Source organism: Chiloscyllium plagiosum, chromosome 17, assembly GCF_004010195.1.
Source record: "Chiloscyllium plagiosum isolate BGI_BamShark_2017 chromosome 17, ASM401019v2, whole genome shotgun sequence".
Lineage (NCBI taxonomy): Eukaryota > Metazoa > Chordata > Chondrichthyes > Orectolobiformes > Hemiscylliidae > Chiloscyllium > Chiloscyllium plagiosum.
Genome location: NC_057726.1, coordinates 30,662,646 through 30,677,772, shown reverse-complemented (window position 1 = coordinate 30,677,772; position 15,127 = coordinate 30,662,646). Strand labels below are relative to the sequence as shown.

Genomic DNA, 15,127 nt, shown 5'->3' with positions numbered 1-15,127 from the left:
TGATGGAATTGAATGTGAGCAAATGCGAGGTCTTGCACTTTGGAAAAAAGAATACAAGCATGGACTACTTTCTAAACTCTGAGAAAATTCATAAAGCCAAAGTACAAAGGGATCTGGGAGTGCTAGTTGAGGATTCTCTAAAGGTAAACATGCAGGTTGAGTCCGTGATTAAGAAAGCGAATGCAATGTTGTCAATTATCTCAAGAGGGTTGGAATGTAAAAGCACTGTTGTGCTACTGAGACTTTCTCAAGCTCTGGTTAGGCCCCATTTGGAGTACTGTGTCCAGTTTTGGTCCCCACACCTCAGGAAGGACATACTGGCACTGGAGCGTGTCCAGCGGAGATTCACATGGATGATCCCTGGAATGGTAGTCAAACATATGAGGAACGGCTGAGGATCCTGGGATTGTATTCATTGGAGTTTAGAAGATTAAGGGGAGATCTAATAGAAACTTACAAGATAATACATGGCTTGGAGATGGTGGATGCTAGGAAATTGTTTCCGTTAGGCAAGGAGACTAGGACCCTTGGATACAGCCTTCGAATTAGAGGGGGTAAATTCAGAACAGAAATACGGAGACATTCTTCAGCCAGAGGGTGGTGGGCCTGTGGAATTCATTGCCACAGAGTGCAGTGGAGGCTGGGACGCTAAATGTCTTCAAGGCAGAAATTGATAAATTCTTGATGTCACGAGGAATTAAGGGCTATGGGGAGAACCCGGGTAAGTGGAGTTGAAATGCCCATCAGCCATGAATGAATGGCGGAGTGGACTCGATGGGCCGAATGGCCTTACTTCCGCTCCTATGTCTTATGGTCTTACTCAGATGCCTCCCATTACAATTAAACTGTGAGTCCTGCAGCAGGGAGTGCTGAGCTGTCACTGTATAATACTGTATTGATAGCCCATCTTGGGTTTCTCCCTAGTTTATTGTTAATCTAACTGAAAATATCATCTACAGCTAGAATTTAAAAGAAGGCCTCCCAGTCCAGCATCTTGTGAATTAATGAGTTGTTCCATTTGTTTGCAGAACATGTTAATTTAGCCATACTTCAAATGTAGTGTGTATCTAATACAAAAAATAGTCACAGTTAGAAAACAACACTGTTGTGAGGATAAATAAGTTGCCAAAGTAAAATTGGGAAAATTATAATTAAAACTTTAGCCTGTTTATATTCTAGTGTCAAAATAATGGATTCTGCTTAATGTGTTAGTGTTATTTGATACAAATGACATTTCAGTGAAAAGGGGTGACTTGATTTCAGTCAGCTAGTTGTAATTAATGTCAGATACTGAATAAAATAGGAATTAAATATATTCATTGGTGCACCTTGTCACTGAGCATTTGCTGTTAGTTCCCATTGATAACATCTTTGGTCCAGTTTAAATGTGAGTCTTAATTTGTGGCCAAGCAGGTCACTCCATTGTCATCAAGAGGGTGGCTCATTATCACCATTTCAAAGATAATTTGGGATGGACAACAAGTGCTGTGTTACCAGTGATAGACAGTTCTTTTATTAATTATTTTTTAATTTTGCAGTAATTTTTCCAATGCAATTAGCTAACCAGAGCGTGTCTTTGTCAGCCTCTGTTCTACAAGAGCAAGCTTTGCAGATGGATCTGCCTGTTGGATTTTTGGCTGCCAGGGCATCCATGGAGAAAATTCAACAGATTATGCAACAGGGGACTATTCCTAAACGTGCTGTTATATTGGATTCTGGTCAACGTGTAGGTGAATTTCTTTTGATCAGACCTACAGAAGTATGCAAATTGTGGGAGGGCATTTATAGCAGAAGTGGAAAAATATTCTGAACTTTTTATTGGTAATTGCTGAGTGGTGGCAAGTATTTGCCATTACATAAAACATTACAGCATGGGAATGGCCCACCACGTCTGTGCTGACTGTGTTGCCATTCTAAACTAATCCCATCTGCCTGTACGTGGTCCATATCCCTCTGTTGTCTGCAAGTTCATGTGCCTATCCAAATGCCTCTTAAATGTTAATGCTTCTACCACCTCCATTGGCTACATGTTCCAGGCACCTACAACTCTCTCTGTCAAAAAAAACAAAAAAATTCACATCTCCTTTAAGTCCCCTCCCCCACCCCATCCCGCCCACCTTAAACCTATGCCACGTTTCCATCCTGGGAAAAAGACTCTGACGCTCCACCCTATCCAGGCTTCTCATAATTTTATATACCTCTATCAACTCGTCCCTCAGCCTCCGTTACTTTAGAGAAAATAGTCCCAAGCTTGTGCATCATCTCTTTATAGCTAATACACTCCAGTCTAGTCAACATTCTTGTAAATCTTTTTTGCACCCTCCACATCTTTCCTATAGTTTAGATTAGATTAGATTATTTACAGTGTGGAAACAGGCCTTTGGCCCAACAAGTCCACACCGACCCACCGAAGTGTAACCCACCCAGACCCATTCTCCTACATTTACCCCTTCACCTAAAACTACGGGCAATTTAGCATGGCCAATTCAACCAACCTGCACATTTTTGGATTGTGGGAGGAAACCGGAGCAAACCCACACAGACACGGGGAGAATGTGCAAACTCCACACAAAGTTGCCTGAGGCGGGAATTGAACCCGGGTCTCTGGCGCTGTGAGGCAGCAGTGCTAACCACTGTGCCACCATGCTGCCCAGTAGTGTGTCAACCAGAGCTGTGCACACTACTTCAAATATGATCCATCTAAAGTTTTCTGTTCAGTCAGTTCTACAATAACATGTGTTTCTTCAATGCAAATTCGCTATAACTGTATTGAAGAATTTAGACTGTTATTTGCAGAATGTGATTTTTCCTGACCTATATTGGCTCTAACGTGATTCTGCTCCCATTAGTTTAAATGGCACAGCTATTGCACAATTTTCTTAAAACGCAAGATCGCTCGAGAACAGAACTATCGTGTTACAGAACCGACTGTAGCTATAACATGACTTGCCAACATTTATACTCCATTCCCTAACGAATAAAGGCAAGCACGCAGTATAGCTTCTTTACACCCTTATCCAACTGTGTTGTCACTTTCAGGGAGCTATGGACTTGTAGCCCAAGATCTCTCTGCATAACAATGCACCGAAGGATCTTGCTTCTACCACCTCATCGGCCACATGTTCCAGGCACCTACAACTCTCTCTCTTTTTATAAAAAAAAACAAAAAGCTTCACATCTCCTTTAAGTTTCCCCCTTCTTGCAGTTGACCTCCCAAAATGCATCACCTCACAGTTGTCTGGATTAAACTCTCTGCCATTTCGCTGATCAACTTTCCAACTGACCTATATCCTGCTGTATCCTTTGAAAACCTTCCTCCAGATCCACATCTCCACCAATTTTCATGTCATAAAAACGTAAGAAATTGGAGCTGGAGTAGGCCATCTAGCCCATAAAGCCTGCTCTATCATTCAATGAGATCATGGCTGATCTTTTCATGGACTTAGCTCCACTTATGCCCCCATTACCGAAGCCCTTAATTCCTTTATTGATCAAAAATCTATCTATATTTGCCTTAAATCATCTAATGAGGTAGCCACAGCTGCTTTACTTGGCGTGGAATTCCACAGATTCATAATCCTTTGGGTGAAGAAGTTCCTCCTCAACTCAATCCTAAAGCTGTTCCCCCTCATTTTGAGGTTATGACCCCTAGTTCTAGTTTCACCCGCCAGGGGAAACAACCTCACTGCTTCTATGTTATCTATTCCCTTCATAATTTTATTTGATTCTATAAGATCTGCCCTCGTTCTTTTAAATTCCAATGAGTATAATCCCCAGTCTACTCAATCTCTCTTTATAAACCCATCCTCTCAATCCTGGAATCAACCTAGTGAACGTCCACTGCACCCCCTTCAGTGCCAGTACATCCTTTCCCAAGGAAAGAGACCAAAACTGTACACAGTACTCTTAGTGTTGCCTCACCAACACCCTATACAGCTGCAACATAACCTCCCTATTTTTAAACTCCATCCCTTTAGCAATGAAGGACAATATGCCATTTGTCGTCTTAATTACTTGCTGCACCTGCAAACCAATTTTTTGTGATTTATTGTGTCGTCTGACCACCTACATTTTTATCCATATCATTTGTACGAATTAGAAACAACACCGGTCCCAGCACTGATCCTTGCAGAATACCACTGTTCACAGACTTCCAGTCAGAAAATCACCCCATCCACAACTCCTCTGTCTTCTATGACCAAGCCAGTTTTGTATCCAACTTAACAACTCATTGAGGATATCATGTGACTTAATCTTCTGGACCAGCCTACCATGACGATCCTTGTCAAATACTTTAATGAACTCCATGTAGACAGCATCTGCTACCCTACTGTCATCAATCATCTTTGTCACTCAAAAACATATATGAATTTGTGAGACAAAACTCCCCTGCACAAAACCACACTGACTATCCCTAATGCATCCATTCTTTTCAAAATGTGAGTAAATCCTGTCCTTGAGAATCTTCTCCAATAATTTTCCTCTTATTGATGTAAAGCTCACTGACCTATAATTTCCTGGATTAACCCTTCTTAAATGAAGAAATTACATTGTCTATTCTCCAGTCTTCTGGGACCTCATCTGTGGCTAAGAGGACACAAAGATCTCTGTCAAGACCTCAGCAATCTGCTCCCTTGCCTCTCTCAGTATCCTGGGATAAATCCCATCAAGCTCTGGGGACTTAACTACCTTAATGTTTTTCAAGACACCCAACACCGCCTCCTTAATATTGACATGCCCTTGAATATTAATATATCCCTCCCTAATCTTACCATCATCCATGTCCTTGCCCTTGGTGATACCTACCCACTTCCTGTAGCTCCACAAATTCCTTCCTTTGTTCTTGAATGGACCTATCCTGTCCCTAGCTATCCTGTTGCTCCTACAGCACAGAGACAGGCCCTTTGGTCCAAGCTGGCCCATGCTGACCAACATGTCCATCTGCGCTAACCCCATTTCCCTGTACCTGGCCCACATCCTTCTGATCCTTTCCTATCCATGTATTTGTCCAAATGCCTTTTAAATGTTGTTAATGTACTCGCCTCAACCACTTCAGCTGGCAGCTCATTCCGTATGCGTACAACCCTGAGTTTAAAAAAAAGTTACCCCTCAGGTTCCCTTTTATTCTTTCCCCTCTAACCTTAAACCGTTGCCTTCTCGTCCTCATCTTCCCCACCCCTTGGAAAAAGACTGAGTGCATTCACCCTATCCAAGCCCATCAAATCCCCACTCAGTTTCCAACACTCTAAAGAAAAAGTCCTAGCTTGTCCAACATCCTTGGAGATTTCTTCTGCACTCTTTCCAGTTTAATAACATCCTTCCTATAGGAAGGTGACCAAAACTGAACACTATGCTCCAAGTGAGGCCTCATCAATGTCCTCTATAACTGCATCATTACTTCCCAACTTCAATACTCAGTGCTCTGACTGATGAAGGCCAGTGTGCCAAAAGCCGCCTTGATGACAGGCAAACATTCTTCAGTGTCCTGTCTACCTGTGACTCCACTTTCAGAAACCCATGCACCTGAACTCCAAGGCCACTCTGTTCCACTACACTCCTTTAAGCCCTATCATTCACCACAAAACTCTTACTTTGATTTGACTTTCCAAAATGCAAGACCTCAATCCATTTGCCATTTCTCCTCATATTATTCTATATATTACTCTACATATTATTGGTTTATATGTTATTGTTCACCAACTCTGACTTCATTCATATTGCAGAGAATGTTTGCCTGTTTACTTCAGAGTATGCAAGAACTATTGTCCTCCAACATGCTTAGCCGGCTGCAATTTATTGAAGAGATTTGGAAGGCAAAGGTGAGAAAAAATATTCAGTTGAGTATAATTACAATTAAAGCTGTGTCTCTGATGGAAGCACACATCAGTGGTGAACCTGAAATAAATTCATGAGACTGAAATAGAAACAATCTCAATCCTTTAGAAAATTTCAAATTTGTCAAATTGAATTTAATCCAGGCTACATTCCACTGTTGTATTCCTGACAATGACAGCTTTGTGGTGGGTTCAAAACAGTAGGTATCTAATGAGATATTGGGGGTTCAGATGTATAGCTCTTTAAAATGCCATGAACACGTGCAGAAAATAGTCAGAAAGATGTTGTGAAACTTGAAAGGGTTCAGACAAGATTGACAAGGATATTGCCAGGGTTGGAGGATTTGAGCTATAGGGAGAAGTTGAATAGGCTAGGGCTCTTTTCACTGGAGCTTTGGGGACTGAAGGGTGAGCTTATAGAGGTTTAAAAATTCATGAGGGGCATGGATAGGATAAATAGACAAAGTCTTTTCCTTGGGGTGGCGGAGTCCAGATCTAGAGGGCATAGGTTTAGGGTGAGAGAGGAAAGATATAAAAGAGATTTAAGAGGCAACTTTTTCCATGCAGAGGGTGGTACATGTATGGAATGAGCTGCCAGAGGAAGTGATGGAGACTAATACAATTGCAGCATTTAAAAGGCATCTGGATAGGTATATGAATAGGAAACGTTTGGAGGGATATAGGCCAGGTGCTGGCAGGTGGGACTAGATTGGGTTGGGATATCTGGTCGGTATGGACGAGTTGGATCAAAGGGTCTGTTTCCGTGCTGTACATCTGACTCTATGACTCTAGCACTTTATATTTCTGTTTTGTATAATATTCACAGAGAATAGTGTTATGGTCTTAGAAAAGATGAGAATCATATCAGTGCCAAAGATAAAATTGAAGCATTTCTAACAGTTGTCAACCAGAAATGCCAAGTGGATGACCAATCTCAGCCTCCTCCAGAGGTCTGTAGCATTACAGCTACCAGTCTTCAACCAATTGGATTCACTTCATGTGAAGGTTGGTAGGGCTGGATTCTGCAAAGGCTATGGGCCCTGACAACATTCCAGCAATATTACTGAAGACTTGAGCTCCAGAACTTGCCGCTCCCTAGCCAAGTTGTTCCAGTACAGTTGCAACACTGGCATCTATCAGACAATGTGGAAAAATGCCCTGATATGCCCTATTCACAAAAAGCAGAACAAATCCAACCTGGCCAATTACCATTCTCAGTCTATTCTTGATTATTACGAACGTAAATGAAAGTGTCATTAATAGTGCTATCAGACAGCACCTGTTCAGTGACACCCAGTCTGGGTTGCACCAGGGTCACTCAGCTCTTGAATCCATTACATCCTTGATTCAAACGTGGACAAAAGACCTGAATTTCAAATATTTAAAATTTCCCAGATTCAGGACTTGTACGTCTGGTTTGGAAAGTTGTTAATGTCACTCCACTGTTGAAGAAGGATGAGGGAAACCAAGGAATTACAGACCAGTTAGCCTGACATTTGTGGTGGGTTCAAAACAGTAGGTGTCTAATGAGATATTGGGGATTCAGGTGAATAGCTCTTTAAAATGCCATGAACACGTGCAGAAAATAGTCAGAAAGTCCAATAGGATGCTGGCCCTCATATCTAAGGGACTGGAGAACAAGGATGCAGATGTTATGCTGCAGTTATAAAAAAACCCTAGTTAGATCCTATGTAGAGTACTGAGAGTAGATCTGGGTAGAATGTTTTGGCCCTGGTGGGAGTTCAACACAGATTTCCAAAGAGGATACCTGGATTTCAGGTATTAATTTCTGAACAGAGATTGGACAAATTAGACCTTTATTCTCTCGAATTGGAACGATAAGGGGTGATTGACGTCTTCAGGGTATTAACAGGGGAAGTCAGAGTAAACAAAGATAAACTATTTCCACTGGTTGAAGATTCTAGAACCAGGAATTATAGTCTAATAAGAGGAATCGGGCCATGCGGGAGAGCTGTTGGAAAGCATTTCAACACACAGAGTAGGATTTTGGAATTTTTTTCCTTAAATGGTGGTCGATGCTAATTCAATTGTCAAATTTAAATTTGAGAGAGAGAGTTTTTCATTGAACAAGTCAAGGGATATGGGCCCAAGGCAGGTACATGAAGTTAGGTTACACATTAGCCATTATTGATTGGTGGAGCAGACTTGAGGGGCTGAATGGACTACTCCTCTGCTTCTGTCCTAGTATTCCCAGATGAGGTGAGTGACAGCGCTTGACATTAAGGCCGCATTTATCAAGTGTGGCATGAAGGAGCCCTAGCAAAACCGGAATAAATGAGAATCTGGCGCCAACTCTCTGGTTGGAATCATACCTGGCACCTAAGACGATGTTTGTGGTTATTGGTTATCAGTCATCTCAGCTCCAGGACATCTTTGCAGGAGTTCCTCAGGGTAGTGTCCTAGGCCCAAACATCTTCAGCTGCTTCATCAATGATCCTTCCTTCATTGTAAGGTCAGAAATGGGGATATACGTTGATGACTGCACAATGTTCACTACTGTTTGGGTTACCTCAGATATTGAAGCAATCCATGTTCGAATGCAACAAGATCTGGACAAGTGGCAAGTAATATCGCACCACACAAATGCCAGGCAATGGCCATTTCCAATGACAGACAATCTAACCACTGCTCCTTGACATTCCATGGCTTTACTATTATTGAATCTCCCACAGTCAACATCTTGGGGGGGGGTTACCATTGACCATCAATAGGACTTGCCATATAAGTACAGTTGCCAGAAGAGTAGGTCAGAGGCTGGGAATACAGTGACCTGTAATATACTTCCCGTCTCACTATAAACTGGCCACCATCGACATCCCACAACTCAGGAGTGATGGAACACTCCCTACTGGATGCAGCTCCAACAATACTCAAGAAGCTTGGCACCATCAAATTAAGCAGCTCACTTGATTGGCACCACACTGAGCATGCATCCAGTCCCTCCACCACCAACGCTCAGTAGCAGCAGTGTGTACTATCTACAGGATTCACTACAGAACTTCGTCAAAGATCCTCAGATAGCAGTTTCCAAACTTATGAGTAATTCATTCTAGAAGGACAGGGACAGCAGATATATGGGATCACCACCATCTGTAGGTTATCTTCTAAGGCACTCACCAAGCTGACATGGAAATATATCACTCTTCCTTCAGTGTCACTGGGTCAAATTTCTGGAATTCCCTCTCTATGTGCATTGTGGGTCAATGTGCAGCACGTGGAGTACAGAGTTTCAAGAATACAGGTCACTACCATCTTCTCAAGGTCAACATGGGACAGGAAAATCCTGGCCAGCCAGCAAGGCCCATGCAACAAGAGTGCACATGTATATATTTAAAAATGTTGCTTTTGTGTGATTTACATCTATTTCAAGGAATTTTATTTAATGTAGGCTTGCCGCACGTCTAAAATATGCTTTAAAAGACAAGAGAATCTGTGGTACAATTTTTAGGATGAAAGATCTTTATGGTATTTTCCATGCCTGCTGAATTCATTTTAAATTCAGACTTTTCAAAAGGCTTCCCTGGGAGTAAAATCTGCAGGCCAGCAATATTTATGCAATAGTAAGAACCATAATTCTGAATATATATTCCAATGATAGCTGGTGACAGCACAAGCTGCAAAACAATTATAAGAGCAATGAGCAGCTGGAGTAAATACCTGATCTAAATACAGTAGAATAATGCAATATTTTTGTGACCAAATGTTTGCCCAGCATGAAGTGAGGTCCTGTTAGGCTGATCCGCCACATGATTTTTTTTTTGGCAGTTTTGTGTATATGCCTCATTATATGCTTATTGATAATTTTAAATAACCTGTTATGACAGATCTCGGGAGCATGAGGTACTTGAATCCAAGTCTCCTGGCTGAGAGGTTGGGACTCCATCAGTGGAGCTTCTCTTTCTTTATGTTGTAATGTGAGATTAATTTTAAAAATGTACTAAAGCTGAATATATCCTACTAATTATAGTATGCTCCCTACTGTAATGGTACATTCCAGTTATAAGCTTCATGCTAGTTGTCCATTCCATGTTACTTTGTTACGGAGTAAAATTTATTTTTTTTCGACTATTTTATCAGCGGATATAATTATCTTCCATATAGAGCAGTCCTTTTCTTGAACGTATTACTTTTCATGGATACTTTGTGTTGTAGTTGATGGTTTACCTAATACTGTATACATGGAATATTCTCATAGGGCCTGTGTTGTCTTGGCTCTTGCTGATAGAGATATTATCGTTTTTCTTTTGCAAAGGAATTACCCACTCTGGAAATTGTTTGGCGTTTGCACAAGGAGAGCATTGTGAGCCTTGAAGAGCTGGTGTCAAGGTATGTCCATTACAGAAATAAGCAGCATTCTGTATTCCATTGTTAGTGATCGATAGTGTGGTGACAACATTGCTAAGTGGCTGGTTGCCTTGTGAAGTCATGCAGATAGTTTTCAGGTGGGGCTGTAGAAATACCTTGAGCTGCAAAACAGAATGGAGCACAGAACCCAAATGTAATAGGTGACTGTGCTACTCTGAATATCTTCCTTTTGTATCTGATCTTTCCTTCTTACTGATCTAAGTTCAAAGCAACAATATTTATTTTATGCAGGCTGCTGATCTAACTTTGTTGGTAGATGTTCTATTCTATGGTCCTAATACTTTATTATATCAGTATGGCAGTTGATGCTTTCAGCTTCATAAAATTAAGTTTTACAATAACACAGTTGGTAATATTTTTGCCTACATATTGGTTATCAAATATATAACCTTGACACATGAGAGAAGATTTATCATTTCTTTTTTAAAATGTTATGACTTCTTCAAATATGACATGGCTTGAATAAAAGTGCTGAGAGGGACAAATCTCTTCTGGGTAGGTTGTGTTAAATCAACCTTACTACAGGTTGATGCTAACATTGTACATCCCAAACCATCATTTGTTTCCTATCTCGTGCAAATACATCGCTATTCTGAGATGCCACATGTTTCAAATTTCAGATTGCACCAAGTTTTATAATCTATACAGGAAACATGTAGGCGTTTGGTCGAAATAGGAATGGTTGGAAAGACCTTTTGCCTTTATTCACATCGATGGTCTTCACAGTTTTTTTTTCTCCTGGTACATTAAAGTTCAAATACAACTTTAATCATTTAAGTTTAAAATTCACGGTTCCTCCTTTTGATGATAACTCTCTCCAATTTTGTTTTGAATTGTCTAATTTTCTCATTTCCCAACTCCCACTTTTTTTAACCAGTCTAAGTATCCTAGTTTTATTTTGTGTTACTACTGTTGTTTTGTCTGAAGCTAATATTAGGAATTCACTCTGATGTGACCCTGAATGTCCCTGACTCTTGGCAGCAGTTTTATTACGTTATACAATGGCAGGAATATGATTGAGAAGTTGCAGCAGACAGGGCTGGAGCAATGAAAAACAAAAGCACCGATACCTGAAATTTGGAGAACAAGGCACTGCCATGAAGGTTGCTAGCAAACATTAAGACCACACTTGTAAGCTTAAAATAGGAAACGAAGCCTTGATTTTCTGCTCTGTGAACAGTAACCCAGATGTCTCTGCGGTGGTTTGCTGGCTCTTCAATGATCTCCTTTGTTTGGGAACGGAAGACGCTGACCAACATGAAGATGTACAGAGGCAGATACTATTAGGTAAGAAGAATGATTTTGACATATTAGAACATACAGTATAATGCAACATCTTTGGGTTCTTGTATGAAATCTTCATATCCTCTTTAGTCATAAGAGAGGTCCCAGAGGACTGGCAGTAGCCAAAGGTGTTCCTTTGTTTAAGAAGGGCAACTGGGATATCCAAACAATTACATCATTAAAATTGCACAACACCAGGTTATATCCAACAGGTTTATTTGGAAGTACAAGCTTTCGGAGCGCTGCTGTTTCATCAGATAGCTAGTGGGGCAGGATCATAGGACACAGAAGTTATAGCAAATGTTCATTCTGTCATAGTGTCATAAAACTGCTGCGATATATTGAATGAACTCAGATTGCTGCTAAGTCTTTCATCTTTTAGAATGGTTGCAAGTTTTGATTCATTAATATATAAATACCAGAACTTTTTTCAAGTCACATTCCCGAAATAACTTAAGGTTTTATTTTTAAAAAGTGGCATCTCAGCTCAGACAGTGCATTAAAGGTGTGAAGTTAAAGTCTGTATATATTCTAGTCTTGAGCCAGATTGATTTTTTTTTTTAAATTTCCAAAGTAGGAGTTTATAAATTGTCACATGGATTGACTGCCTACCGATTGTGTGTGCTTTTTGAATAAAATAAATGTATCTACAAATACAATTCCGCAGTGCAAATTGACCCCATAGACTTGTGTGTGTATGTGTGTGCGCTTGATAAAGTGCGTGCATGAATGGAATATATGCCTGTGTGTGTGTGTGTGTGTGTGGGTATATGAAAGGGGGTCTGCGTGAGTGTGTGAATATGTAAGAAAATGTGTGAGAGTATGTATTGGAGTCACTTGTAGTCTGACATGAACCCAAGGCCGGTTAGACTATCCTCCTGAGTATCGAACTTGGCTATCAGCCTCTGCTCAGCCACTCTGTTGTTATGTATCTCGAAGTCCACCTTGAAGGACGGTCTCCTGACTGCTGAAGTATTCCCCGACTGGGAGGGAACATCCCTTGTCTGGCGATTGTTGTGCGGTGTCCATTCACCCATTGTCATAGTGTCTGCTTTGTCTTGCCAATGTACCATGTCTCAGGCCATCCTTGCCAGCAATGTATGAGATAGACAATGTTGGCCAAGTCACATGAGTACCTGCCACATACATAGTGAGTTTTGACCCGCGTGTAATGGTACTATCCATGTCAACACACTAATATGTCTTGCTGTGGTTGCCATGACAGGGTTGTAAGGTGTTGTGATGATACTATCCTGAAGGCTGGACAGTTTGCTGCAAACAATGGTATATTTAAGGTTTGGCGGTTGTTTAAAAGCGAGAAGTGGAGGCGTAGGGAAGGTCTTGGCAAGGTGCTCATCCTCATCGATCATGTGTTGCAGGCTATGAAGAACATGGAGTAGTTTCTCTACTCTGGGGAAGTACTGGACAATGAAGGGTACCCTATCAGTCATATCCCATGTCATTCTGGTTTTTCACTGTGGCACATCAGAACTGGCAATCAATTGTTTGAGCGTCGTATCCTGTTCTCATGAGGACGTCCTTCAAGAATTCATCAGAAGAATGAGACTCTGTGAATTCTTCCAAAATATCAGCAGTGTTCCCAGTGAGACAACCAACAAACGAGAACAGTCGTCACAGAGATCCGTAGTGGAGTGACCAAAGTTAGACCCCTCCAGAGGACCGCTGCCCTGGGCTTGACGTATATGCTCAGGAAATGTGTAAATGCCAGATTCATCAGCTGCACCCACAAGGTGGAGCAAAACGTCGCCTGATCACAATGCAACGCCAATCAAAACCAATCACAACATTGTCATCAAACCAGCAGCTAAAGGAGGAGCCATCGTCATTCAGAATAGAACGGACTACTACAAGCAAGTGTACGACAACCTTACAACCAGGAACACGACAGGAAACTACCAACCAATCCATCCAAACAACACACCTGAGCACCGAACAGATTGATTAAGACATTTGATCCAGTCCTTCAGAGTTCCCTATGCATTCTCGTCCCATGTACTTCTCGCATAGGGGACTTCTACTGCCTAACCATGACACACAAAGACAACACACCAGGTCGTCCCCTCATATCAGGCAATGGGACCATGTGTGAGAACCTCTCTGGCTATGTTGAGGGCATCTTGAAACCCATTGTACAGGGACCTCCAGCTTCTGTCATGACACTTCTGATTTTGTTACAGAAACTCAGCACCCACAGACCAGTCAAACCGGGAACATTCCTCCGTCACAATGGCATCTCGCACTCTTCACCAGCATCCCCCATATGACGGCATCATGGCAACAGCCTCAGTACTCAATATCAACAACAGCCAATCTGCAGGCACCATCCTACAACGCATCCACTTCATCCTCGACCACAACGTCTCGACCTTTGACAACCAGTTCTTCACTCAGACACTGAACAGCCATGGAAACCAAATTTGCACCCCAATGTGCCAACATTTTAATGCACAAGTTTGAACAAGATTTCTTTGCTGCACAGGACCTCCAACCTGCACAATTTTGATGACATTTTATTCCTCTGAACCCATGGCGAGGAATCACTGAAACAGCTACGCTGTGATATCAACAAGTTTGATCCCACCATCAGACCTACCACTGACTACTCTCTAATATGTGACTCATTCTTGGACACACACATCTCCATCGAGCATGGACCCCTCAGCACCTCACTCGACCGCAAACCCGCGGACAACCTCACAATGCTGCACTTCTCGAGCTTCCACTCTAGACATATTAAACCAGCCATCCCTTACAGACAAGCCCTGTGCATACACAGGATCTGCTCAGATGAGGAGGAACGTGACAGACACCTGAAGGTGCTGAAGGACACTTTCATAAGAACAGGGTACAATGCTCAACTCATTGATGACCAGTTCCAGCATGCCACAGTGAGAAACTGTAATGACCTCCTTAGCAGACAGACATGGGGTGCAACCGATAGGGTATCCTTCATTGTCCAGTACTTCCTGAGAGCGGAGAGAGTACGCCAGTTCTTTGCAGCCTTCAGCACATTATTGATGAGGATGAACACCTCGCCTAGACCTTCCCTACACCTCCACTTCTTGCCTTTTAAACAACTGCAAAACTTTAAACAGATCATTGTTCACAGCAAACTGCCCAGCCTTCAGGACAACATCAACCATGACCCTTTACAACCCTGTCATGGCAACACTGCAAGACATGTGAGAGTGTCGACATGGATACTGCCATTACTCGTTTGGACACAACCCACCACATGCGCAGCAGATACTCATGACTCAGCCAATGGTATCCATCTCATACGCTGCAGGCAAGGATGCCACGAGGCATGATACATTGGCGAGACTGAGAAGACACCACACCACAATCACCAGACAGGGTTGTTCCCTCCCAGTCAAAGAACACTCAGCAATCAAAGACATTTAACCTCGATCTTCAGGTGACCATCCTCCAAGGTGGAATTCAGGAAGCGCAACAACACAGAGTGGCCGAGCAGAGGCTGACAGCCAAGTTTGGTACCCATCACGATTGCCACATCTGGGACATTATTCTTTCTTTCTCTCCTTTCTTTTGTTCACTCACACTCACACACTCTCTCTCTCTCCTTTCTTTTTCTCTCTCTC

At 42.0% G+C, this 15,127-nt stretch overlaps 1 protein-coding gene across 8 annotated transcripts in view; it reads left to right on the top strand.

Moving 5' to 3' along the window:
* LOC122558337 (Fanconi anemia group A protein-like) overlaps nt 1-15,127 on the top strand; it is a 98,804-nt gene that overhangs the window by 4,809 nt on the left and 78,868 nt on the right. For 6 of the 8 annotated variants that reach the window (XM_043706792.1, XM_043706791.1, XM_043706788.1 and 3 more), the window contains 4 exons: nt 1,584-1,726; nt 5,724-5,819; nt 10,108-10,181; nt 11,401-11,507. In XM_043706792.1, the coding sequence (XP_043562727.1) occupies nt 1,584-1,726; nt 5,724-5,819; nt 10,108-10,181; nt 11,401-11,507 (420 nt within the window). Of the gene's footprint in view, nt 1-1,583; nt 1,731-5,723; nt 5,820-10,107; nt 10,182-11,400; nt 11,508-15,127 lie in introns of those variants that run through there. The other 2 variants (XM_043706795.1, XM_043706796.1) reach the window with 2 other exon arrangements.